General features: G+C 47.2%; 1 protein-coding gene across 5 annotated transcripts in view; it reads right to left on the bottom strand.

Moving 5' to 3' along the window:
• The window catches only part of TSNARE1 (t-SNARE domain containing 1), a 448733-nt gene that overhangs the window by 217477 nt on the left and 203331 nt on the right, over window positions 1–27925 (bottom strand). For all 5 annotated transcript variants that reach the window (XM_053395183.1, XM_053395184.1, XM_053395181.1 and 2 more), the window contains one exon: window positions 3850–3940. In XM_053395183.1, coding sequence (XP_053251158.1) covers window positions 3850–3940 — 91 coding nt within the window. The remainder of the gene's footprint in view (window positions 1–3849; window positions 3941–27925) is intronic.

Raw genomic sequence — 27925 nt, 5'->3', positions numbered from 1 at the left:
CAATAAAGCGAGATGAGCGCCGCAACCCCAGAGTCGGTCACGACTGGACCTAATGGTCAGGGGTCCCTTTACCTTTACCTTTACCATAGTCATATTATAAAGTAGTTGTGTTCTATGTTATAAATCAAGCACTAGTAAGAGTTGTTTTCTCTCCATCCCCCCCCCTCATGTATTTTTTATCAATTAAAAAATTAGGGTGGATGGACTACGCAGAATTGGACAAAATGACAGGAAGGATTCGAAACCTGCAGGACCAGAGATTTACAGAAGATTGGAAGAAGTATATGAATTATTTGAAGAGCAACTGTAATCAACAAATTACGCTAGTAGGACTACAAGAAGTTTTGTAAGGAAGAATATATGAAGTATTGCAAAGAAGAGAAAGAAAAGAGATATTAGTTATGATATTTAAATGTAATAGTGAAGGTAAGAAATGTAAATTAAGTGAAAAAGATTGGAAAATTTTCAGATGTGATTGATGGAATTAAAAAAATTGTATGATATAAAAGTATGTTTAATAATTGTTGAAAATATTATGTTAAAAAACTAATAAAAATATATATAAAATTGGGGTGGAAGGAGCAAATGTTTATTCCCAAAGTGTGGCCCAGGGGGGCAGAGTCTGAGAACCACAGGTTTACAGTCTCTCTCTTGGTTAACTCCTGGTCATCCTGGGGACTTGAAGAAGCCTTTTACCCTCTATTGAGCCATAAGACTCCAGCACTTTGACCTCCACTTTTCCTCCTGATCCAACCATCCCATCCAACACATCTCTAAAGGGATCATGACAACTGTAAGTAACTTGCAGCTTGGTAGCTCTTGTATTGTGCAACCTGTTCTATCTGGGTCGTCTTCTTCTTTGGCGATCCCTCATAACCATGTCTTCCATGAACATAGCTTTAACAGTGAGTCTGTAAGTGACTGTGGAGGCCAATTCTGGATCCACACGTCCTTCCACAGTAGGTTTCCAGGTGGGAGTTGATCATGGTGAGGGTTTGCCAAATGTGCCTTCCTCTTAGCACCTCTTCTCCCTTGTGTCCTGAGTTCGAGTGTCTTCAAAGCACATGACACCCTTGGTAAAGGCTGTTCTCCAATTGGAGCGCTCACAGGCCAGTGTTTCCCAGTTGTCGGTGCTTATACTACATTTTTAAAGATTTGCCTTGAGAGAGTCTTTAAACCTCTCTTGTTGACCACCAGCATTATGCTTTCCATTTTTAAGTTTGGAATAGAGTAGTTGCTTTGGAAGACAATCATCAGGCATCCGCACAACATGACAAGTCCAAAGAAAGTTGATGTAGAAGAATCATTGCTTTGACACTGTGATCTTTGCTTCTTCCAGTACACTGATATTAGTTTGCCTGCCTTCCCAAGTGATGTGTAAAACATTTTCGGAGACACCATTGATGAAATCTTTCGAGGAGTTGGAGATGGCGTTTATAAGTGGTCCCTGTTTCACAAGCATACAGCAAGGCTGGTAGTACAATAGCTTTGTAAACAAGCATTTTGGTTTCCCTGCAAATGTCCCAGTCCTCAACCACTCTGCACTTCAGTCGGGAGAAAGCTGCACTTGCAGAGCTCAGGCTGCACTCGCAGAGCTCTATCTGGGTGCATCCTACACAGCCTGAAGCTCAAGCCCAGGGATGTCGTTGGACTCCAACTCCTATAAGCTCCAGCCAACATGGTTTCTGGACAGGTGTGGTGGCCACTGGAGTCCATTAGAAGAAAACAGGTTTCCCACCTCTGCACTATCATAGCATCCCTCAGATGGCTTTGCAAATTCTTCTGGGGGAAGAAACATTGCTCTCTCTCTCTCTCTCTCTAAGCACATGAAACAAACAGTACACAACTTAATGCATTCAGAAGGGATAGACTGCAAAGCTCTAAATCAACAGATGGTGTCTCATGATATCAGAAGCTTTATGAGAGAGAAGTTTTGGAGCACTATTCGGAAATTCCCCAAGAGGAACATTGAGGCTCAGCAGCCAGTACCCACTTGGGCCATTTGTTGTGAGGGAGAAAGATTGCAGGTTTCACATCACAATTTGTAGGTTTAATTATTGCAGCAGCAGGGTGATGCAGGTGAAAGGGGGGAGAGTGGAAGATTGTAGATCTGTTATACGAATTTAGTAGGAGGTTCCATAAGCTATTATGGAATGCCAAGACAGAGGACCACACTTTTTCCTCATGCCGGAATATTAACATTTCCTTCTTCTGCAAACCATACTTTCAAAATTCATTTATTTGCAAAAAAAAAAAAAAATGTTCTCTCCTAGCTGGTCTTGCTCCAATTATACTTTGTTTTGTTTTTGCCATGCTGCCAATGTTGATGGTAATGACATAAGAGTACCAGGAACAATTCTCTCTCTCTCTCTTCATTTGACTTCCCATTGGACCCAATTTGCGCCACAGAAAACGTCTCTGGAAGTCTCCGGCCAATTTTCCTGCGTCTTGATAACAGACCACAAGAAGAAATCTTTCATTTTATTTCACCCGAGCTTCCGTTTGGTAACTTAATAATCCAATCACCTGCTGCACCATTTGGAGAAGAAGAAAAAATGCCCTTATAAATTTGAGATGGTGCTGCATTTGCAAAAGATGTGGTACACTTTAATTGTTGTGTTGAATTTGGTACAAATTAGGTAAAGGTACAGGGACCCCTGCCCATTCTTTCAAGCATCAATTCTTCGGCGATCAGCCTTCTTTATGGTCCAGCTTTCACTTCCATACATCACAACTGGGAAAACCATAGCTTTTACTATACGGACTTTTGTTGGCAAGGTGATGTCTCTACTTTTTAAGACGTTGTCTAGGTTTTTTTAAGATGCTGAGCAGTTACTGCCTTGGCATCTTAAGATATCATAGTGCAGAACTGTGCACTTGTAAACATTTCCTAATGAGGAAAACAGAAACTTCGAAAGGATTTGGGAACTGTCATGCAGTCCCAATCCAGCTGCCTATTAGAATTAAAAACAAATTAAAAACTAGGAGATCTAAACATGGATGTCCCAGTTTCCTGTTACTTCTGCCATTATTCAGTGTTTGATGCTTCCGTGTTCCATTTCAAATGAACTGCTTGAAGTTTAAATCAACGGCTTGTATCCAATATTAAATATATTCAGAGCAGATCCATTAAAAGTGATGGATATGACTTACAGGTCCATTCATTTCAATGGATCTACTCAAGGTAGAACTTAGTTGGCTATAACTCAACAGGCTTTCTCTCTCTGTCTCTCCAGGTGCAATTAAATGTACAGGTTCTGCTGCTTAAGTCTCTACACTCCAAAGTGTTATTTAAATTTAGTTACTTTTTAACATGAATGCTGTTGTGCAAAAATTGTGGCCAGATACAGAAATAAAACCAGGAATCTTGGAAACTGCTCATTATTAAGAGAGCATGACTTAAAACAAGGAATTTGGGGGGGGGGATCACTGGGAAGCCTCCTTCCTTAAAAATGGGGGGAAATATGCTTCAAAAATATGGATGAGTGCAGTCTAGTGCACATTAACTTGTGCGTAAATCCCAATCAACAGGACTTACTTCTGAGTAAGGCATACATAGGATTCAAAACAAAAAGTAATGGGATAGTTCAAAGAGAGCCTATTGGTCCTTCTTTGGGTACATTCATAGAGATTTAGCGTGTAGTTGTGCTGCCTCTCCCTTTCCTGTGCATAAGAAATTCAAAGGATCTGAAATGCACTGGATCAATAAAGATCTCTTTTGACTACAACCCCTTTGCTTTCCCCTTCCAGCTCCTTTATGGAATTTCCATTTTCCCTGGGTTTTGCAGCCATAGGATTGTGCTGTCACCCTCCACAACTTTGTCAGAAACCATTTCAAAGGCCACTTACCCTCGAAGAACCTCTGATGACCTCAGACAGCTGTCGGATGGCATTTGTGCATGTTGTGATGGTTTTGTTGGTCTCTTGTTGAGTCGTGTGCCTTGAAAGAAAGAAAGAAAGAAAGAAAGAAAGAAAGAAAGAAAGAGGTCAATGACTTTGCAGCAATAATAATAATCAAATGTTCTTTCGAAAGCCATCCCTGGAAACATAAGTGTCAACCTTTGCCAGTGCTCTACTTTCACATAGATGTTGGGTGCACCAATTAATGCTCCTGAGCTGTAGAGCTTGACTTTGAAAATTGGGGGTCTCTCCCCCGGAACATTTTGTTAGTGAAACCAACAACTACAAACTATAATGAAAACCCATGCTTTGAAGGTAAACATTTGCACACAGCTACAAATGCACACACTCTCTCTCAGTCTCTCATTTTTATTAAATTTTCTGTTTTACAATTTAAAATACTCATTTTAACATCCTTAAAATATCAATGACTTCCCTTCTTCTCTTTCCATGGTTCATTTTACATATCATAAATCCCTGCATATTTTACAAAAACTAAACCATTCAGTAGTCCATTATTGCATCCATCAAAACTTATTTACACTGTTGAATTCATCTTAATGCTGCCAACATTTTCAGCTGCGCACTATTATTTCCCATATATTCAATAGACATTTTCCAATCTTCCCTAAACGTATGTTCTTCTTGTTCTCTTATTGAAGATGTTAAGTCTGCAAGCTGAGCATATTCTGTCAGCTTAAGTTGCCATTCTTCCTTGGTTGGGACCTCGTTTTCCATTTTGGGGCTAACAAAATACAGGCTGCACTAGTAAAGGTAAAGGTAAAGAGACCTCTGACCATTAGGTCCAGTCGTGACCGACTCTGGGGTTGGGGCACTCATCTCGCTATATTGGCTGAGGGAGCCGCCGTACAGCTTCCGAGTCATGTGGCCAGCATGACTAAGCCACTTCTGGTGAACCAGAGCAGCGCACGGAAACACCGTTTACCTTCCCGCCGGAGCGGTACCTATTTATGTACTTGCACTTTGACATGCTTTCGAACTGCTAGGTTGGGATGAGCAGGGACCGAGCAATGGGAGCTCACCCCATCGTGGGGATTTGAACCGCTGACCTTCTGATCGGCATGTCCTAGGCTCTGTGGTTTAACCCACAGCGCCGTGCAGCAGTAGCATACATAAATAACCTTTTTTGACACCTGGGAATTTCAGTCTGAATGATCAGACTGTTGGGGATAATACAAATGCACTCTCGTATCTTAGACCAGAATGATGAATTCACGATTTCTGTAGTGCAGATTGAACCATAACAACAACCAGCTTGCAGCTGTTAAATTTCACAACTGGAAGGTGATGGGCAGGGGGAACTGGACTCAAAGGAAACACACAGAGCCAATCCCCTACTCCTGATAATCCTTTAAACTGTGAAAAGAGATGTTCCTCACACCTTAAGAAAGCACAGAAAGTAAGCAGAAATTTCTCCTTAGAGGACACTTGATACAGGGCACAGTTACACAAAATATACCCACCAGAGCCTCATACCAGTCCTCTAGCACCATTAATCCCTGACCATTGGCCATGCTGGTTGGCCCTGGTGGGAGTTGGAGTACAATGATATCGGGAGTGCCATAGGTTCCACAGCCCCTGATTCAAGTTGTGAGGACTACCCTGCAGGTGGGATTGACCTCAAAGTTGAAATGCCCTGGAAAAACACAGTTGTGTTTCTTTCCAGCAGTCACTAGTCACTTTGTTCATGTTCCATCACAGCTTAATTTTACCTCACATACCATATGTGCTTCAATGGAATCCGGAACCTTCCGATTCCAGTACAGTGCAAAGATGCTCCCGTTTCCAACAAACCTATTATCTCTCCACCTATCTTCATCAAGTGTTGGTGCTGACCTTTAAAGCCCTAAATGGTCTCAGTCCAGTATATCTAAAGGAGCATCTCCACCCCCATCGTTCTGCCTGGACACTGAGATCCAGCGCCAAGGGCCTTCTGGCGGTTCCCTCACTGTGAGAAGCCAAGTTACAGGGAACCAGGCAAAGGGTCTTCTCAATAGCGGTGCCCGCCCTGTGGAACGCCCTTCCTTCAGATGTCAAAGAGATAAACAACTACCAGACTTTTAGAAGACATCTGAAGGTAGCCCTGTTTAGGGAAGCTTTTAATGTTTGATGCATTACCGTATTTTAATATTTTGTTGGAAGGCGCCCAGAGTGGCTGGGGAAGCCCAGCCAGATGGGCGGGGTATAGATAATAAATTATTATTATATTATTATTATTATCTGACTTCAATAATATTTGGTCATTTTTGTCATCTGTACCTCAAACCAGTTCTTAGCATCCAACAAAGGATCCTTCTCTCCCCCTCTCCAATTATAGCTAATAGCCAACCTCTCAGCTGCATGGAGAAGACTCACCAACTCCATATCTGCTAGCAGGACCAATGATGCTCTCATATGACGAAACAGTATAGCTTACATATGAATCATCCTGGATCCTTTGATGTGCATCAGAGGCCCTTCTTTGTGTGTGCCACCCAAGGGAAGGGTAGAGGCCTTTTCAGCGGTCTCCCCCTCCCCAGTCTATGGGAGAGACATACTGGGATTACGTACATCTCAGTCAGTTTTCTTTTGCCTACAGACTTTTCTGCCTTCACAGACCTTGGGTTAAGTAATGGTGGTGCTCATCTTTCAGTAGGTGTAGGGAGGACTTGGTGCCTATTAAAAATTATTGCTGGGTGAGCTTTTTTATTTATATTGTATTGTCACGTGCTTCCATTTTTCTGTGGTTTTAAATCATTTGCGTGTGTTGTCATGTTTTCACCATCGCGGCAAACAGAGAACTAACAAATGAAAGTAACCTCCCTGGTATCTTTGAGTGAAAGGTTGTGCAGAAATTAATTAATTAATTAATTAAGAAACCAATAAATAATGATGACAGGTTCCATAGTAAAAAGAGAACCAGTCATTCCCCCTCTTTGATCAAGGCCAACTTCCAGGATCCCATTAGCTTATTATGAGCACATCCAACAAATATGAATTTTATCTGCTCATATTGAGTCAAAGCACCAAGAACCAAATAATATCCATAGTTCAAAGCAAAGCACATTCCTCCCAATAGAATGGCTTGTAAGAAACTAAAAATAATGATAACCATCTGAAGGAGCATCTCCATCCCCATCGTTCAGCCTGGACACTGAGGTCCAGCTCCGAGGGTCTTTTGGCAGTTCCCTCACTGCGAGAAGTGAAGCCACAGGGAACCAGGCAGAGGGCCTTCTCAGTAGTGGCCCCTGCCCTGTGGAATGCCCTCCCGTCAGATGTCAAGGAAATAAACAACTATCTGACTTTTAGAAGACATCCGAAGGCAGCCTTGTATTGTGAAGTTGCTAATGTTTGATGTTTTACTATGTTTTATATATTCTGTAAGCCACCCAGAGTGGCTGGGGAAACCCAGCCAGATGGGCAGAATATAAATAATAAAATTATTATTATTATCATCACCATCACCGTTGTGGGTCAGACAAGATGTTACAAGGAATTGCATTATTATTTTTCCCATTAAAAAGAAGAATACAATAAGGCAGCAACCCTTGAATCTGATAAGAATAAGGGTCACTCTTTCTCCCAGATCAAAAAATGCCCTCTCCTGCAAGCCAATTTTTCATCTGTGGTGGGAATCGTAGAAAGTGCCCCTTGAGACCTCTGCTTTAGCCTGAACTAATGTGCATTCTATGGTTACATGACTGGCAGCTTCACCTCTGTGTCAAATCTATGCAGCGTGCGCCACTTTGCAAGAAAGGGCTCCCGAGAGCTTCAAAGCACAGGTAGAACAGCTGCCTGTGATTAAAAGAAAAAAACACGCTGCAATTTTATGCACAGTACCCAGCAATCCTATAAACGAGAACTTAGTGTACCATGAAGATAACATCTCTTCAGCCACAGAGCAGTACTTCAGATACATATTACTGGTTTATATATACATATATATATATATATATATATATATATATATATATATATATATATACACTAGAGAGAAGAGGCTATTTTTGTCACTGCTCGGCAGCCAAAGAAGACCCAAAGAAGAAAAATACACAGTGGGCCAGGACTAAAGGATGCTCTTTAGATTGAAACAACAACCAAAAAAAACCTTGGCAGAATCGACATCATTAAGCTGCCACATGGTGCCTTTGTCATCCATGTTTTCAGTGTTTATAGCACTTACTGTTCTGAACATGAGTCCAACTGATCACATGCATACACACATAACCAGCCACCTGACACAACTCTCTAGGGAATATTTTTTTATTTTTTTTTTGCCATCCTTCTACTTATTTGTTTCTCTGTTTTATATCCCACTTTGCCTCTACAGAGCTCAAGGTGGGATACATGTTTTCTCCCCTCTTCGACACCGTGCAATCTTTTAGCCACGGGATGTTTAAAGATACCAACGCATAATTATTTCTAATCTTTCTAACCTCCTTTGGGGTAGGTTTGCAGGTATGGCAGAAGGAGATAGGATCTGCCCATGCGAAGCCCACCTGGTGGAAACTCTAGCTCACATGGCCCTTAAATGTAAAATGTATGATGATCTCCACCAGAAACCAGAGACAGAAGTTATACGCTTCTTATTACAGGGAAGAGACCAGGAGCTCACCAAGACAGTAGCTAAGTTCCTCTATTTGATTTTTTGTCGCCGAAGTATGCTACAGGATCCTGCCCTTGCTGGAGACCCACAGAGATGAAATAGATTGCTCGCCTCTTCTTCCCTTTGGCAAATGACTGTACTGTTGAAATGGCAACGAGATCGCACTGGCCTATTTATTCTGAATGTATTCTGAATGCTTCTATGTGATGCCAATAAAGGTTTGATGATGATGATGATAATTATTTCAACTCGCTATGGGTTGCAGCCAACTCAGTTGCATTCCGAGTAAAGCCATTGACATTAAATGGACCTCCCACTTCTGTGCATTTCAGTGGGTCTACTCTGAGTAGACTTTGCTCAACTACCAGCTTATTTTCTATGCATTTGTTGCTGATTTGCTTCTTTTAAATCCTATATTTTTTGGCAAATTGCTTCTTATTAAAAGCAGCATATAAATGTCTTAAACGGGACATGGAATTTGCTGCAAGGGAGTCACCCTCAAACACATTCCCTTCCTTGTTCTGCCAGCTCACAGTGGAATCTGGTTTAAAAAACAAAAAAAAATGCAGCTCCTCCTTCCGTCTGCATTTGTTGCACAGCGTGTCTGTATAGATATATAGATTAAGGATCTTCCTCGCTGTATCGTAGGGTGACATTCCTCGGAATCCAATTCTTTCCGCCTGAGACGTCGCTTTAATTAACTTCTTACTGTCCCGTGGGGAGAAGGATACGGCAGAAAGCTAATAATAAAAATAATACTGACATATCTTATTACTCTTCCATATTAAAATAAAATAAAATGCTGTGGGAGGTGAAATTCCAAAGCTTTTATTTTTTAATGAAGATCTTAATGGCACAGAATGTAAATTAAACCTAATTACGACCTGATTTATGAATGAGTCTCCAAGAGTGAAGCCTCGCAAAGTTAATTATGCTGACAGTGCAGCAAACCAAGAGACATTGAGTTTTGAGACGGCTGAGAATGGCCATTGGGTGGAGTAAAGAAGGAGTGGGGAAACTGTGGTCATGCAGATGTTGTTGAGCTACGACTCTGTCATTCCAAGATAACATGTTCAAGGATACGCTGTAGTCAGGCAACATCCAGGCAGTCAGAGTTTCCCCATGGAAGAGAGCATAGCTTGCCTTCAGAAGGTCCCATGCCCATTTCTCAGTGTGATGGCCTGGGACTCGGGCTCGGACTCAGAACCAGAGGAGACTCAGTCTGCACCGGATCCTTTGCCTCAGGCATCATCTGAACCAAGTCTGGGGCCTGCTCCTGAAGTCTGCACAGGTTCCCCTGCAACAAACACCAGCTAGGCCGAGTCAGGGGCCTGAGCCTGCCCTGGCTCCAGATGCGGGGATTACCTCGTTGCCTTCAGCTGGGCCTCACAGCTGCTCCACTACTGGTTGGGTCAGGGGAGGCTGAGGCGGCCCCTGGGTCAAGTAACCCACCGTCTCCCGAGCTGCAGAGACTCAGGTCTGAGAGAAGGAGAGACATGAGTACTCGCAGGAGGAGTGCTCGCCTTCGGGCGAAACGGAGGTGAGTCGCCGGGGGATCAGGACCAGCCTCTACCCCGACAAAGATAAAAGGCTGCCGGACCCTGCCCCAGGCTGCGGGAGCAACATTGCTGTATGCCAGATCCTGCCTGAGATCCTTTACCTGTCCTTGCCTGGTTTCCTGCCTCATGTCCTGCCTTGGCCCTGTTGGACTGACTCCTAGCAGAACCTTCGGATTCTGAACCGGACCTGGACCGCGCTTCTCAGGTTATCCCCAGGCCCAGCACAACCTGCCCAAACCCCTGGGGAACTACTGCTAGTCAATGTCAAAAATAGCAAGCTAGGCAGGCAGAGGAGGGCTAGAAGCTGTCAGCGTTTGACAGCGGCCATATCTTGGGAACAGCTCCAAGTGGCTGGCTAAAACAGGCGACGATAGCCAATGGGTCACAAACCCTTAATAATAATAATAATTTATTTATACCCTGCCCTCCCTAGCGGGAGCTGGGTTCAAAGCGGCTAACATCTTATCAATAACACAGTATACATAAAACAGGCATCAATTAATTAAAATACATCTTAAAATTAATTCAGACAAATTAAAATCTGGACAAATGGCAGTTATCAGGTTAAGATTGAGAGCAGTTAATACTTGCCAGGACCAACAGTTTTTACTGATCATATAAGGACCTGTGAACAGGCTGGGAGGCCTCCTTTATGCTTGTTCTTATACAATGGAAAATAGGTCAGACTGCACCCTGGCCAAAGGTCTGACGGAACAGCTCCGTCTTGCAGGCCCTTCAGAAAGATGTCAAATCCCACAGGGCCCGTGTCTCTGGTGGGAGAGTGTTCCACCAGGCTGGGGCCATGGCTGAAAAGGCCCTGGCTCTGGTCAAGGCCAGTTGAATTTCCCTAGGGCCCGGGATCTTCAGAGTGTTGTTGTTTGCAGACCATAAGGTCCTCCGTGGGGCATACCAGAGGAGGCAATCCAGTAGGTATGAAGGTCCTAGACCGTATAGGGCTTTGAAGGTTAAAACCAGCATCTTAAACCTGATCCTTTACTTCACCGTGAGCCAGTGCAGCTGAGTTGAGAGCGAGTGTGGTGTAGTGGTTAAGAGCGGTGGACTTGTAATCTGGTGAACTGGGTTCGCATCTCCGCTCCTCCACAAGCAGCTACTGGATCACCTTGGGCTAGTCACACATCTCTGAAGTCTCTCAGCCTCACTCACCTCACAGAGTGTTTGTTGTGGGGGAGGAAGGGAAAGGAGATTGTTAGCTGCTTTGAGACTCCTTCGGGTAGTGATAAAGTGGGATATCAAATCCAAACTACTACTACTACTACTACTACTACTACTACTACTATTACTACTCTTCTTCTTCTTCTTCTTCTTCTTCTTCTTCTTCTTCTTCTTCTTCTTCTTCTTCTTCTTCATGTGAAGACAGGTTCCCGCAGATTGAACAGAGAAGACCTGGGCTTTTCTTCAGCCAGAATGCACAGGAACTCAGTTCTGGCATCTCTCAGGTGGTTGCCATTCCCATTATAAGAGAACAAGGGAGGCATTCGTAGTGAGTTCTGGCAACTCTTTTTTTCTAGAAAAACAGCACTGGATGAGATCAATAGTGGATCCAACACTCGAGAAGGTGGTTTCTGCACGTGCTGCAGAGGGAAATAAGGGCCAGATGGGGATCGTCAAAGTGGGAAGTTGGTCCATCCAGGAGAAGGAAGACTCTGACCCTAAACCTTGCAGGATATCTTGCGGGACAAAAAGAGGCTAAGGAATAAACCCTACACAAATCAGGAGTGGGGTCCCTAAGATGGTTGAACGGTATCATGCATGCCTCCTTCTGGCAACTCCTACAGCTAAGCTGGTGCTAAACATCTTGCTCTGCTTTCCTTTGGACCACATCAGCAAGGCCGAGAGGGGACAGGTCTTGTCACCTGGGCAACCCAGGACCTCCACACACACTCCCCAGGCCTGCAACCTGGGGAGGTAATTTTGGTGCTCCTAATGCATTAGCTGGACATCACCCCTGGATGTGCACTCCATCGTCTCGAGAGACAGGTGGATGCCGATAACAACAGTTGGGCAGATAGTCTGAGTCGGCGTAAGATCCTCCATGTAGAATTAGTTGTTGTTTAGCCGTTTAGTCGTGTCCGACTCTTCGTGACGCCATAGACCAGAGCACGCCAGGCACTCCTGTCTTCCACTGCCTCCCGCAGTTTGGTCAAACTCATGTTGGGAGCTTCGAGAACACTGTCCCACCATCTCGTCCTCTGTCGTCCCCTTCTCCTTGTCTCCTCCATCTTTCCCAACATCAGGGTCTTTTCCAGGGAGTCTTCTCTTCTTATGAGGTGACCAAAGTCTTGGAGCCTCAGCTTCAGGATCTGTCCTTCCAGTGAGCACTCAGGGCTGATTTCCTTAAGAATGGATACAGGTTTGATCTTCTTGCAGTCCATGGGACTCTCAAGAGTCTCCTCCAGCATCATAATTCAAAAGCATCAATTCTTCAGTGATCAGCCTTCTTTATGTTAGAATAGCCTCACCCAAATTCTCCATATTCCCTTGCTCCCATTGTCCCTGATTACTGACCATGCTGCCTAGGGCTGATGCGAGCTATAATTCTAAGGTATCTGGAGGGTATGTGTTGGCTACCCCATCATAGGCTCTACATCAGCCATGAGGAAGCTGTGCGTATGCAAAATGGGTGCACAAAATGTGTACAAGGAGCAAAATGTACACAACACCAGAGGACAGAGTGGGATGGAGCAGACGTACGATTGTCAGAGAGTCCAACATGGGATGTAATTTTCTGCTCAGTCCACCCCTATGAAGTGTATGCCTCATATTTAATTTGAATTTGTATCTTCCTTCATCTCACTCTTCCTCCCTTCCCTCAAGCTGATCTTCCCTTTCTACGGTCTTTAGTTGACACTGATATAAGATATTTTAGGAACTCAATTATTGTTTGCGTATTTGAGCATTCGCCTCTTTTTTTGTCTTTTTAGTTTTGAACCAATTTCATTTTAATTGGTATCCTTTTTTATAGTTTTTAATACTGTAGATCTTGAAAAAGCAGTTCGATAAAATTCATATTAAGAGAGAGAGATAGAGAATGCTTTCAGGGAGAAGAACTGCCAAATATCAAATAAAGTGGAATTATTTCAGAAAGCAGCTATTAAATTAGAATGTAGCTGAAACAGATAACGCCACATTCCTAGGCTTACTTACCCAGATACAAGTTCAAGTGAGTTTGATCGGAATCACTATTAGAAATGGAGGGGGAATTCAATTCATTTCGCATTGAAATGTAAACCAACAGAATTTGCACTTTCTGGACAATGTGAGAAATGAAAGGCAGCCATCCTTGAAATCTCGTCCCACTTACGTAGCTTTGGGGAGGCAGTGTGAGGGCTCTGGCAGCTTCCCAGAGCCCTTGCACTGCCTTCCCCAAACCCAGTAAGCATGGCAATGCCTTCCTTATTAGTCTCTGGGAAGGTGTGAGGGCTCTGGGAGTGTTCCAGAGGCTGGTAAGGAAGGCACTTCATCGCTTGGCAAGGTCTAGGAAGGTCCCAGAAGAGGACCTTCCCAGATGTTGCTTTGTGGTGGTGGGGAAACATTTTCAGGGATTCCTGACCTTGTGTGATTTTGCCTTTGCACATGGACCCCCAGAACCAAACCCTCACGTAAGTGGCGGACCCACTGCAATTAATTTCGGAGTTTTTATATCTTGCCCTTCCTCCAAATCAGAGCACAGGGCAGTTGACAATAAAAATACACACAACATCAATTACAAAGAATAAAACCATCCATCCATCAAAAAACAAACAAACAGACACCAAGTTGACACTAAGTTAAACTCCAACCAGCCCCAACATCATCAGGAACAATGGTCACTCTGGTTCAGTCTTCTTGTTCTTCCGTACCCCCCAACGTTTGCCTGATGAAAATAGAGATGTCCCCTCCCACATTTCTCCAATGAAATAGGGACATCCTATTCCATACTCTCCAGTCCTTCTCCGATGAAAATAGAGATGTCCTAAGGAAAAGTGGGATACTCCAGGATCAAATCAGAAACTAGGATAGCTTCTGTAAATCCAGGACTGTTAAAAGCAAGGGGAGGCATCATATATTGGAGGCCAGTTAAGTCAGATAATGTGTGCCAAACGTAGCTGCTCCACATACATTCCCTGGCATAATGGCTCTTGGGAAAGCAGACTCAGTATAACTTGTTTACCAAAAAGAGGAGAAAATAAATAAGAAAGCTTCAAGTTTTATACTTGCTTGAGAAATTCTCAGGTTAAGAGGGAAGTCTAGGCCTAAAGAGGTAACATTAATGTGGGTTTGCAATTAGCTCTTGAAATACAACCCTATTATCATTCCTCTTTGGTTTTAATGTATCCGTGAGAGCTTTTTTGTTTGTTTAGGTTGCCTAGGGCAAGATAAAACGACAAATTTAATAAATAGCAATGATAACCCAACTGAAGCAAAATACTGGAGAAATAAAATATTTAAGTCATTGATAGGCCAAAGTGCCAGAGAGATATCTGTTCTTCGTTACCTTTATTGCACATTGACCTGGCCACATTTTTTAATGGAAAGTTGACCATAAATAACAACAGATCCATCCAGTGTTATTTTTTTTTCGAAAAAGAGGTGCTGGACACCTCCCTTGTTCTCTTATAATAGCAATGGTGCCCACCTGAGAGGTGACAGAACTGAGTTCTGGTGAGTTCCGGCTGGAAAAAAAGCCCTGAATCCATCCATTCACCAATCAATGACTTTCTAAATCACGGCAACATTATTTCCTGCTTGAAACATCAACAGACATGCAGCTTATTTTGTCAGGAAGTGTATGCAGACTCTGTACATCACTACCACCAGAAACAAACAAAAGAAACCCTTTTCAAAAGGCATTGCTCTGCTTGAACTCTGATAAAGACCCACAGATTCCATTTGAATAAGTGAGATTAATAGATTAGTCTATCAGAGAGTGGCTTCCTTGGCCCTCGCAGAGAACAGCCAGCTATAAGCAGGGGGAGCTGCGTTTTACAGCCACCTCAATTTGTCCTCTAGATTTCCCCTTCTGTTTATATATGAAAAGACAGATTAAAGTATCCTTCATTTTACAGCCGAGGGGCATTTATTGCCAAAATAAACACAGTGGAAACACAAGCGAGAGAACCCACCTGCCGTACAGTCTTGGGAATAGAAAGCAAACTACATCCCCGTGTCTCAAATTACACCCAGAATGATGCTTAAAACATGTTGTTGGTTTTAAGCGAAGGGGATAATTTCCCACCGTGCAGCATCCAGACAATAAACTAAAATAAAATACAGGGTGGGAAATTGGTCCTGAGCTTGCTTGCTTTCCCCCTTGGTGCTTTGATCCTTCGATTTCACAGGAATGGAAGGGGAAATTCCACTTTGTCCTAGGATCTACTGCCGAGTTGGGCAACCAAGTTTGCACAGCAAGGAACAAGGGCTAATGGTATTGGCTTGCTAAGCAAGGGAGGATTTGATGGGCTTCCCCCCTTTACTGGACTCTGTGGTGATCACACAGGGTCCCCGAGATGTTTAACGGTCTATTGATCCCTGTGCCAAAACTGTGCTCGCTTCCCCGCTGCCACCAACCAGTTACTCTCTGGTAAAACACTGAGTCCAGACAGTTGTTAAAAGTGAACCAAAAAAACCAAGTTTATTTTACAAACATTAACAAGTTTATGGTTTCTCAGATAATATTCCTGTCAGTATCTTAACTTTAGTTTCTTTACCAGCCTATACCTTCCTAATACCTTCTGACTGATTACAGTGGTACTTCTGGATGTGAAAGGGATTCGTTCCAGAGCCCCGTTCACATCCTGAAGCGAACGCAACGCTTCAGGTGAACGCACGTGTCAGCGCTGCCCAAGGTCCCAGCTCACACAAGACCAACGCTGCTTCTTGCTCAAGTTCAAAAGTCTTTATTGAAGTTCAGTCTCATTTCCAGACGTGCAGCGCGCAACGCTACATCTATCCGTCAGATCATAGAAGTCCCATCTGAATCTCCGCCCCCCTGACACCAGCTTAAGATTCTAGCTTTACTCCACCTCTTCCTCTGTTCCTTCTTTCTCTGGGTCCTTCTGCTAGTCGGAGTCTCTGCCCTCCGAGATTCTTCTGACGCTGATTCTCCCGACTCCTCCTCCCCCCTCTTTCGGGCTTTAGGACCTGGCTCCCAATCCGGGTTTTCTGCTGTCCCGCGCTCCTCCACATTTGAACTTGGCGCGCGCGCGCAGCCTCCCACTTTCCTTCTGACCGTTACACTTGTGTCACTGCTCCCCCTTTCGGGGAGGCTAGCTGGACCTGCCCTTCCCTCCGTCTCCCCACTCCCCGATGGAGGAGACGCTGGTCCTGACTCCCATGCCTCTTCTCCCCCACTGTGCTCTGGTGGGGGAACTGGCCCTACTTCTCCGCTACTCCTTTGGGACTCCCCTCTGGTTCCCTGTTTATGGATCGTCCCCTCTGGGATTCGCCTCGCCCTTACCATAGGCGCCCCCTCCTGGGAATCTTCTGATTCGCTGGAGAAGCTCATGGAATCTCTCGGTCCACTGTCATATTCCCCTACGCTCCCCTCTGATTCCTCTCCTCCGCTCTCTATTTGCTCTCTCCCCTGCTCTTCTGCTCCTGAGCCTCTGACATCCATCCCCCCCTCGAAGCCCCTCCTTCCCCCCTCCCCCTCTTCGGGTGTGGGTTCCAGGTGCTCCAGCGCTGGGGGTGTGAGTGCTGGCTTCCGTTCTCTCTCCCTGGTGTGCAACCGTCCGGCGGGATCAGGCCCCCCCACGATGGGTTCGTCGACGTCGACTTCCTCTGCTTCCATTTCTCTGCTGTCGTGCTCAAAACCAAGATCCTCCCCCCACACGTCCATGTCCTCCTCTCCCCCCGGTCCCTCGGGTGAGGCTGTGTGCAAGGGCCCCCTCAGCAGTTCCCTGCTCCACCCCACTTCTGGTTGAGTGTCCCACCAATAGGAGCGGTCCGTGGCAAACCCCGAGAGCGACCCCTCCGGGGAGCTCATCCCCGGCGTCGGCTCCTCATCTGAGGAGAAACCTTGGAACGTGCTGGCTGACAGTGTGGGTGTGAAAAGCCAGTCGTCAAAATACTCCGCCGGCATGGGTCTGTGTGGGAAGATCGAATGGAACTCGTCTTTGAGATAGTGCTCCTCCACGGCGTAGCACGGCACCCACTCGTTGGCGCTGGCCGGAGTACCCTCCCTGGCGAGGAGATATTCAACTCCCTCTTCCCCCCATCTGGAGTCCAAAATCTCTGTGACCTCGTTGAGTGGCGTCGCCCTCTGTGGTCCCTCCCCTGCTGGCGATGGTCTACGTGGAGCTGGTGCGGTCCCTGGCGCCTGAAACCTGTGGGGCGCCTTGTAAGGCGTGAGCACTGACCTGTGAAAGACTGGGTGCATTCTGGAGCCCTCCGGGAGTGTCAACCGGTAGGCCACTGGATTGATTTGTGCCGCGACCTGGTAAGGTCCCAGCTGCTTGTGTCCTAGCTTCCTCTTAGCTAGCGTTCTGGCCGGCACTGCCTGAGCTGCTAACCAGACCCAGTCCCCTACCTGTATGTCTTCCCCAACCCTCCTGTGCCTGTCTGCCTGCATCTTGTAGGCGTGTTTCGCGAGTTCCAAGTGCCTTCGGAGTTGCTCATGGACCTCCTGTAACTCTGCGGCTAAGTGCTCTGCCCCCCGTGGCTCCCCCTCTGCCTCGGTCTCCAACCCCGGGAAGGTTCTGGGGTGGCGCCCATTGTTGGCGAAGAACGGTGTCACCCCTGTAGACCCGTGCTTCGTGTTGTTGTAGGCAAACTCGGCTAGCGGTAGGTAGTCCACCCAGGTCGAGGGCTGTTGATTGGCGTAGCATCGCAGGTACTGCTGCATGATGGCGTTGACCCTCTCCGCTTGTCCGTTGGTCTGCGGGTGTCGTGCCGACGCTAAGTTGATCTTGACGTTCAGGATGCCCAGCAGCTTCTGCCAAAAGTTCGAGATGAATTGGCGGCCCCGGTCGGACAGGATGGACCGCGGCAGGCCGTGAGCTTTGAACACGTGGTCTATGAACAGCTTGGCGGTCTGTTCCGCTGTGGCCACCTTCGCGCACGGAATGAAATGCGCCATTTTGGTGAAGAGGTCTACGACCACGAGTACTGCTGTTTTGCCGCGCGAACTGGGCAGATCTGTAACAAAGTCCAGGGCCACTTTCTCCCATGGTTCGAGCGGCGTCTGCAGCGGTTCCAGCAGACCCGCCGGCTTCCTGTGTACTGGCTTGGCCCTTTGGCAGGTGTCACACCTGGAAACGTAATCCGCAACTTCTCCCCGCACCTTGGGCCACCAAAAGTCCCTGGTGACTAATTCCGCCGTCTTGTCCTTGCCGAAGTGCCCAGCGCTGGGCGCGTCGTGCAGCTGCTGCAAGACTCTCGCGCGAAGGTCTTCTCCCGGTACGTAGAGAGCCCCTTTGCGGAGGAGTAGTCCGTCGCGTATCTGGAACTCGTCGTCCCTCGCTGTGCCATTTCGCACCTCCTCCATCTTGGTTTGCGCAAACGAATCCGCCTGTAGCGCACGACGGACTGCGTCCAGGTCCACTGCGGCTGAAGCGCACGCCCACACCTCTGGTGCGAAAATGTGTTTGGCCGCTGCCGGTGCCGCTTCCTCGAGATACTGCGGCTTCCTGGATAGCGCATCCGCCATGACGTTGTTGTCTCCCGGGATGTATTCTATCCGGAAATCGAAATCTGCAAAGAACTCCGCCCAGCGGATGTGTCTCTGGTTCAGGAATTTCGCCGTGCGCCAGTACTCCAGGTTCTTGTGGTCCGTGCGAACCTGCACCGTGTGTCTGGCTCCGACGAGGAAGTGCCGCCACGCCTTGAAAGCTGCATGAATGGCCAGCAACTCCCTGTCCCAGATGGTGTAGTTCTGCTCCGACGTGCTGAGCTTCCTGGAGTAGAATGCGCACGGTCTCCAGTCCCCTTGCGGATCTTGCTGCAACAGGACCGCCCCCACCGCTCTGTCCGAGGCGTCCGTTTCAACCCTCATCGGTTTGCTGGGGTTTACGTGTAGCAGCTGTTCTTCGGACGCGAAGAGACGCTTGAGCCTCCGAAAGGACTGCTCCGCCTGGTCCGTCCAGGTGAACTTCTTCTTCTTGGAGCTGAGGGTGTCCGTGATGGCCGCTGTCTCCTTCGCGAACCCCTTGATGAACTTGCGATAAAAGTTGGCGAAACCGACGAACTTCTGGACCTCCTTCCGGTTGCGCGGGCTCTTCCAGTCCAACACTGAGCGGACCTTGGCGCTGTCCATGGCAAGTCCCTTGTCGGACAGCTTGTAGCCCAGGAAATCCACCTCTGTCGTGTCGAACTGGCACTTCTCCAGTTTGGCGTAAAGTCTGTGCTCCCGTAGTCTCTGCAGGACCTCCTTGACGTCCTCCTCGTGCGCCTCCTGCGAGTCCGAAAAGATCAGGATATCATCTAAAAAGCAGACGCACTTCTTGTAGAGGAGTCCCGCTAGCACGTGGTGCATGAAAGCTTGGAAACAATGGGAGCCATTTTGGAGACCAAACGGCATGACTCTGTATTCATAGGTTCCTAAAGGCGTAAACATGGCTGTCTTCCACTCGTCGCCCTCCCGCATGCGTATAAGGTTGTAGGCCCCTCGTAAATCCAACTTGGTGAAGATCCGTCCCTTCCTCACCGTCGCGAGCAGGTCGTCAATTTTGGGCATGGGGAATGCTGTGGGCTTTGTCCTGGAATTGATGATTCTATAATCCACTATGAGCCTCCGTTCGGGCGTGTCTCTCTTCTTCACGAAAAACACGGGACTGCCCCCCACTGCTTTGGATTCCCGGATGAATCCCTGCTTCAAATTGCGATCTATGAACTCCCTGAGTTCTTGCATTTCGTCTTCAGACATGGAGTACAGTTTCCCAGTTGGCAGCGTCGCCCCTGGCAGGAGGTCAATCTTGCAGTCGTAGGGTCTGTGGGGAGGCAGCTTGTCTGCTTCCTTCTCGCAGAAGACTTCCAAAAAGTCCTTGTACTTGTTGGGCACCGCTTGCACCACGCCTAGGTGTAGCTGCGGTGCATCCTCTTGCCCCTCTCCTTCCTGGCAGGTCTGGATGCAGTGCGCTGCGCAGTAGGAAGAGCAGAAGGTCAATTGCCGCTGGTACCACGCTAATGCCGGGCTGTGCCTATCCAGCCAACTCATGCCCAACACTATGGGCGTGTCCGACAGGTGGGTGACGTTGAAACTGATGACTTCGCGGTGGTTTCCAATTTGCATCACCAGAGGCGGTGTTTGCTGTACCACCTCTCCTCCCAGTATCTTCCTGCCATCTACCGTGACAACATTTAGGGGCATCGTGGCTGGCAGGAGTGCTATGCGATGCTGCTTGACGAAGTCCAACCCTACAAAGTCTGCGTTGCTACCAGAGTCAATGGTAATAGGGACCTCCAGGGTGAGCCCATCGGGCAGCTGGAGCGATGCAGTGAGTTGCACCACTGGTTTGGGTGGGAGGGGGTCTGTGGGCTGCAAAATCTCTGGGGACTGTTTCACTGACTCGCCTGGTTGAGCCCCAGAGCCTCCATCTCCAACCAGGCGTCGCCTTTTCCCTGCTGCTCAACTCCCTGCTGAATTCCTCCTTTAACAGTTGCTGAGGCTGCAGTGTGCTTCTGGAGCCTCTGGGGACACTCTTTCGCCATGTGCTGTGCACTGTCGCAGATGTAACACTTCCTGCTCCCTCTAGGAGCCTTCGCCTTGACTGCTCCTGGTGTCTGGGCTCTGCTTGCTGTCTGAGCCCTTGCACCTCCGATTTCCATTGGCTCCTCTCCACTTATGAGAGGAGGGGTGGACTGAGCGCGCTCTGTCTCTCTGTGTAGGAAGGGAGTCGTTCTAACTGACGTGTTTGCTCTTCGCCCCTCCTCCCTGCTCCACGGGCGTTCTTCCAGGCGCACCCCAATTGCAAGCGCCCTTTGGACTACTTCTGTTGTATTTTGGGGTCTCTCCCCCCTCGCCAGTTCATCTTTTACGGCTCCATTCAGCCCCTCCCAGAACAGATCCCTGACGGCAGCTGAGTCCTTCTGCCAGCCCAGCACATTTACTAACCCAAAAAAGCGGGAATGATACTGGCGCACCGTCGCTCTCCCTTGTCGCAATCCATGCATTTCCCTTCTAGCGACATCCACATCCACCGTTGATTTAAAGCAAGCGTCCATGGCTCCAATAAAAGCGCTTGAATCTTTGAGGGCGGGGTCATTTTCGCGTAGCAAAGTTCGCAGCCACGACTTAGCTTCCCCATGCAGATGAGTGATTATGAAACCCACTTTCTCCTCCTCATCTCTAAAATCTTTCCGAAGCAAATTGAGCGCGAAGACTACTTCTGCTCTGAAGTTAGGGTACTGCTGCAGGTTCCCGTCAAAATGGTCACAAGGCTTGCCCCCCTTTTCCCGAGGCTAACTCCCTCCGGCTTGGCTCCCAGCTGCCCCTCCTTTCCCCATTTGTCCCACCTGGCTTGCAGATCCTGGCAGAGCGCAGCTGTGTCTTCTTCTTTTTTCCTAGACGCAGCTAATTCTGCGTAGAGCGTTGACACCGCTTCCTGCAATTGCTTGACTTTTTCCTCAGTCGTCATCTTTGCCTATCTCCGTGAGCTCGCAGAGTTTATTGGAGATGGGACTTACTGTCAGCGCTGCCCAAGGTCCCAGCTCACACAAGACCAACGCTGCTTCTTGCTCAAGTTCAAAAGTCTTTATTGAAGTTCAGTCTCATTTCCAGACGTGCAGCGCGCAACGCTACATCTATCCGTCAGATCATAGAAGTCCCATCTGAATCTCCGCCCCCCTGACACCAGCTTAAGATTCTAGCTTTACTCCACCTCTTCCTCTGTTCCTTCTTTCTCTGGGTCCTTCTGCTAGTCGGAGTCTCTGCCCTCCGAGATTCTTCTGACGCTGATTCTCCCGACTCCTCCTCCCCCCTCTTTCGGGCTTTAGGACCTGGCTCCCAATCCGGGTTTTCTGCTGTCCCGCGCTCCTCCACATTTGAACTTGGCGCGCGCGCGCAGCCTCCCACTTTCCTTCTGACCGTTACACTTGTGTCACTGCTCCCCCTTTCGGGGAGGCTAGCTGGACCTGCCCTTCCCTCCGTCTCCCCACTCCCCGATGGAGGAGACGCTGGTCCTGACTCCCATGCCTCTTCTCCCCCACTGTGCTCTGGTGGGGGAACTGGCCCTACTTCTCCGCTACTCCTTTGGGACTCCCCTCTGGTTCCCTGTTTATGGATCGTCCCCTCTGGGATTCGCCTCGCCCTTACCATAGGCGCCCCCTCCTGGGAATCTTCTGATTCGCTGGAGAAGCTCATGGAATCTCTCGGTCCACTGTCATATTCCCCTACGCTCCCCTCTGATTCCTCTCCTCCGCTCTCTATTTGCTCTCTCCCCTGCTCTTCTGCTCCTGAGCCTCTGACAGCACGCATGTGCATGATGTCATTTTGAGCGTCTGCGCATGCGCGAGCGGCGACACCCGGAAGTAACGCGCTCCGTTACTTCCGGGTCGCCATGGAGTGCAACACAAAAATATTCATCCCGAAGCTACTTCAACCCAAGGTATGACTGTATCTCAACTGTTTGACTGACTCCTCTTAACAAATTATCTCACTCTCTCACACCAGACTAGCCCAACCCACAGACGTATCTTATCTGTCTCTTCTAACTCCAAACCGTCTTCTCAACAACCCTAACTCTTAACTCTCTCCTCTTAAAAACCCCTCTGCGCTTAAACCTTATACACAGTTACCTCAGCCCCCTGGGTTCCCATTGGTTAGTCATTTTACAATTAGTTAACCCTTTCCCTATGAACCCAGTTATGATGTCACACACATAGGACGGCAAACGCCACAGACTCCAACTCCCATAATCTCAGCTGGGTCTCATGGGAGCTGGAGTTCAAAAATGACCAAAGGTCTAAAGTTTCAACACCCATTTCATTTGCCTGAGGTCTCATCCAGGCCAGGTTTCCTTCCCCCCCCCCCTGCATTTCTATGTCTGGCCTTTAAAGCTCTGTGTCTAAGCATAGGTTTGTTTTTGTTTTTTGTCCTGGCACGTTCCCCCGGAAAACCGGTGTTTTACTGCTGGATCAAACCAAATGCCAGTTGGGTTTTTGGCAGACTGCTGTTTGCTCCGATTCAGTGGTAAAACCCAGATATTCCCTAGTTAGCAAGACCAATGGTCAATGATGATGAGAATTGTAGTCTTAAAAAAGCAGCTAGAGTCCCGAGTTTGGAAAACCCTGCTTTCAAGCATGAACATGTTCCTTGAAAGCATGATGCAAAAGGATGTCTGTGTGACTTCTGTATTTCAGCCTCCTTTCTCATTCATGTCTGGCGATGAGTACCATTTTTAATCCTAAGAGTGATGGTGGAAGGGTGTGGAGCTTGGGCAAGGCAGCAACACTGGATCCTGACTTTGCAGAATCCTCAAAGTGGGGTGCCTTGTAAAGGTCCGTATAGTTGAAGCCATGGTTTTCCCAGTAGTGATGTATGGAAGTGAGAGCTGGACCATAAAGAAGGCTGATCGCTGAAGAATGGATGCTTTTGAATTCTGGTGCTGGAGGAGACTCTTGAGAGTCCCATGGACTGCAAGAAGATCAAACCTATCCATTCTGAAGGAAATCAGCCCTGAGTGCTCACTGGAAGGACAGATCCTGAAGCTGAGGCTCCAAGACTTTGGCCACCTCAGGAGAAGAGAAGACTCCCTGGAAAAGACCCTGATGTTGGGAAAGATGGAGGGCACAAGGAGAAGGGGACGACAGAGGACGAGATGGTTGGATAGTGTTCTCGAAGCTACCAGCATGAGTTTGATCAAATTGCGGAAGGCAGTGGAAGACAGAAGTGCCTGGCATTCTCTGGTCCATGGGGTCATGGAGAGTCGGACATGTCTAAACAACAACAACAAAGGTACCCCTGACCGTGAGGTCCAGTCACGGACAACTCTGGGGTTGCACACTCATCTTGGTTTACTGGCCGAGGGAGCCAGCTTTTGACCACAGACAGCTTCCAGGTTATGTGGCCAGCATGACTAAGCCGCTTCTTAGAGAACTTCCTTAAAATGCAACATTGATGGTACATAACCCCTTGGAAGCTCTCCAAGATGTATAAAAGTGTACCAAGCAATTGTTGGAGGTGTAAAGAAAAACCAGGTAATTTATACCACATGTGGTGGCAATGTAAATAAATCAAGGTGTTATGGGAGGATATTCATTCCGAATTGGAATTTGAAAAAATGTTAAAAATATCTTTCAGCAAAAAAACCAGAAGCTTACCTAGTGGGAATCACAGACTCGGATATCCCTAAAAAAAGCTAAGGAACTTTTTCTTTATACTACAGTTACAGCAGGAATACTCATTGCGACAAATTGGAAAAGCGGCAAAGTCCCTTCTAGATCAGAGTGGACTCCAAAAATGATTGAATATGTGGTACCTATTTATCTACTTGCACTTTGACATGCTTTCGAACTGCTGGGTGGGCAGGAGCTGGGACCGAGCAATGGGAGCTCACCCCGTTGCAGGGATTCGAACTGCTGACCTTCTGAACGGCAAGCCCTAGGCTCTGTGGTTTAGACCACAGTGCCACCCGCGTCCCTGGGGTGCCTTGTAGGGTGACAGATTTATTGCCCACCCTTCCCCAAAAAGTCCCGGGGCAAGGTAGATACAAGCAGGCATGGCAATCTCAAAACAGCCTGAAACATCTATCAAAATCACTCTTTAAAACCCTTAAATTACTGCAAACATCAGAAACAGCTGCAAAAGGATGTGTGTGTGTGTCCCTCATCCTCTCAATGGTAACTTCCTTTATTAGTCTGGCAGCTTTGCGTGTAGCTGAACGTGCATCTAAACTATGCACAGAGTTTTTCTCTTTCCCAGAGATGGTGACATTTCCGCCCTGCTTTTGAAATGGAATGAGCCTGAATGTTGTCCCTTTCCAAGCTGCTAAGACCTCTCCCGCCCTTTGCGTGCTCTTAGAAATAATTGCCAGCAATTTCAGGGCTCTCTCCCTCCCTCTCTTTTTCTGCTAATCCTTTTACTGCTTGGGGAGGCAGGGTTGGTGGGGGTGAATTCCATCACGCCCAGCCCATAGGGTTTGCATTGCTCAGGCTGTCCTTTCCCAATTCAGATTTTGTGATCTCTTGCTGTTCCCCTATTAAATGTCTATAATGGGTGGCTCTAAGCAGGGGGTCAGGGGGCGTGCAGGAGAAACTCCATCTGATCTGCAGCTCTTGCTGATCTGCAAAACGGTAAGCGTGTTGCAGAACTGGAATTCAAAAGTGGCAAGATGAATTCTGCCAGACCTCACCTGCAGTTCTATTGTCCAGTTCTGGGCCCCACTGTTTCTTTAAAAAAAAGGGATATTGACAAGTTAGAACGTGCACAGAACAGAGAGACCAAGGTGATGAAAAGTATGGAAAGTCATGCCTTATGAGGAATGGTTGAAGGAGTCGAGTATGTTTAGCCTGGTGAAACTCAGTCACTCTGAAAGATTATATTGGAACACTGTTGATCAGGGGTAGGCAACCTAAGGCCCGGGGACTGGATCCGGCCCAATCGCCCATGGACAGTCCGGGAATCAGCATGTTTTTACATGAGTAGAATGTGTCCTTTTATTTAAAATGCATCTCTGGGTTATTTGTGGGGCATAGGAATTCATTCATTTCCCCCCAAAAAATATAGTCCAGCCCACCACATAGTCTGAGGGACAGTGGACTGGACCCTGGCTGTAAAAGGTTGCTGACCCCTGCTGTAGATCTAGCTGGAAGAAAACACAGGGAGATCTTCATTGATTGTTACCTTATATTGTTCTACAATTATGATATTATAATATTATAATCTTTGAAGGTTATATGTGTGTGAATGTGAGGGGGTATGACTGCAACTGTCATGAAGGGACCCCACACTTCTGATTTTGTGTGAACCCAACACTCACAGTGAAAACCACGTTCAGAAACATCATCAGAAACAGCAAGCTGTATTCTGATGCCCAGTTCAAGTCCAAATGACATACTCTCCAATTCCATCTTTCATCTTCCAGTTTGGGGAGGGGTCATAGCTCAGTGGTAGAGCATCCACTCTTCATGCAGAATATTCCAGGTTTGATCCCCGGAATATCCATTTAAGGCTGGGGAAAGGATCCCTGCCTGAAACCCTGGAGAACCAATGGATCTGGTGTCTCTCACTGTAAGGAAGCTTCCTATCTTGCACTTAACTTTAAATCAATTAAATTAATATGTTTACGGGACACAGGCAGGGGTGTTAGAATTTCCCACTGGCTTCAAGAAGCCCAGAGCCAGGAATCAAGGAGACAGCAATATTCAAATGTTTGATTAAAAGAAAACAAAGCCCCATGTTGACCTGAGAAAGAGATTAAAGAGTGCACGGTAAATTATTAAAGTCATCCTCAGGAGGGAGGCTTTACATATTCTGAAAATTGATTAAAATCAGCTTTACTCCCTCCAGAACAGGTTATGCAAGGGCACATAACTGGGGGAAAATAATGCATTTTGCAGGGGAGTCAGTGGGGAATCCAATTCTATTAAAGAATTGTGCTGCTATTTCCTCAGCACCGGGCAATCGCTTGATGAAATCTTCTCATCGGTGCTAATGGATATTCCATCTCCCATTGGAATCTGCCGCCGAGAATCTGGAGGACGCAAATGGATTTCCGCGTAGCAGTGGAAGAGGAAGGGGCGAAATCCGGCAGGAGAAACAGAAGCGTTAAAATCAGAGGAGTACAACCCCTCAGCGTTTAAGGGGCTACAGATCAGTTGCGGAGATCGCATGTAAGAGGCCTGAACTTTGACTTCCAACTTCATTAGGTGTTGTTCTTGTTGTTTAGTCATTTAGTCGTGTTCGACTCTTCGTGACCCCATGGACCAGAGCATGCCAAGCACTCCTGTCCTCCACTGCCTACAGCAGTTTGGTCAAACTCATGCTGGTAGCTTCAAGAACACTGTCCAACCATCTCGTCCTCTGTCGTCCCCTTCTCCTTGTGCCCTCCATCTTTCCCAACATCAGGGTCTTTTCCAGGGGGTCTTCTCTTCTCATGAGGTGGCCAAAGTATTGGAGCCTCAGCTTCAGTATCTGTCCTTCCAGTGAGCACTCAGGGCTGATTTCCTTCAGAATGGAGAGGTTTGATCTTCTTGCAGTCTCAAGAGTCTCCTCCAGCACCAGAATTCAAAAGCATAAATTCTTTGGCGATCAGCCTTCTTTATGGTCCACCTCTCACTTCCATACATCACTACTGGGAAAACCATAGCTTTAACTATACCGACCTTTGTTGGCAAGGTGATGTCTCTGTTTTTTAAGATGCTGTCTAGGTTTGTCATTGCTTTTCTCCCAAGCAGCAGGCATCTTTTAATTTCGTGACTGCTGTCACCATCTGCAGTGATCATGGAGCCCAAGAAAGTAAAATCTCTCACTGCCTCCATTTCTTCACTTCACTAGTTAGGACAGCTCGAAGCTTGGAGGGTTGCACAATGGCTCACAATGTGAATGTATTCTGCCTTCCTGACTGTCGGCCACCTCTATCGTGGACATTTATCTGGGTATCATTTTCACCGTCGAGATCAGAGTCCCATTTGCGGGTTGCAAGCATTTCCTCATCTGCCTGAGCTGTGCATCCTGTATCTTCACTCCAAGGCACAGATAGCTCACCAAAGCAGAATTAGCTTAGTCTGCACAGCAGCTTACACACCCAGTCATTCTCCCATTGAAAGATTCCGCAAGGGGTACTCACAAGCCGAGTGCTTGGAAATATTTTATTGACTCACAGAAAGCAGAAATCTATGAATTCTCAGCAACTAGGTTTGGCCAGAAATATATCCAGAGACCTGGGAAGGGGGTTGGTGGTCTCTGCAGGGTCCAAAATGTACC

Source organism: Podarcis raffonei, chromosome 7 (genome assembly GCF_027172205.1).
Source record: "Podarcis raffonei isolate rPodRaf1 chromosome 7, rPodRaf1.pri, whole genome shotgun sequence".
Taxonomy (NCBI): domain Eukaryota; kingdom Metazoa; phylum Chordata; class Lepidosauria; order Squamata; family Lacertidae; genus Podarcis; species Podarcis raffonei.
Note: the sequence above shows the minus strand (reverse complement) of the source record. Positions and strands in the feature narration are given on the sequence as shown.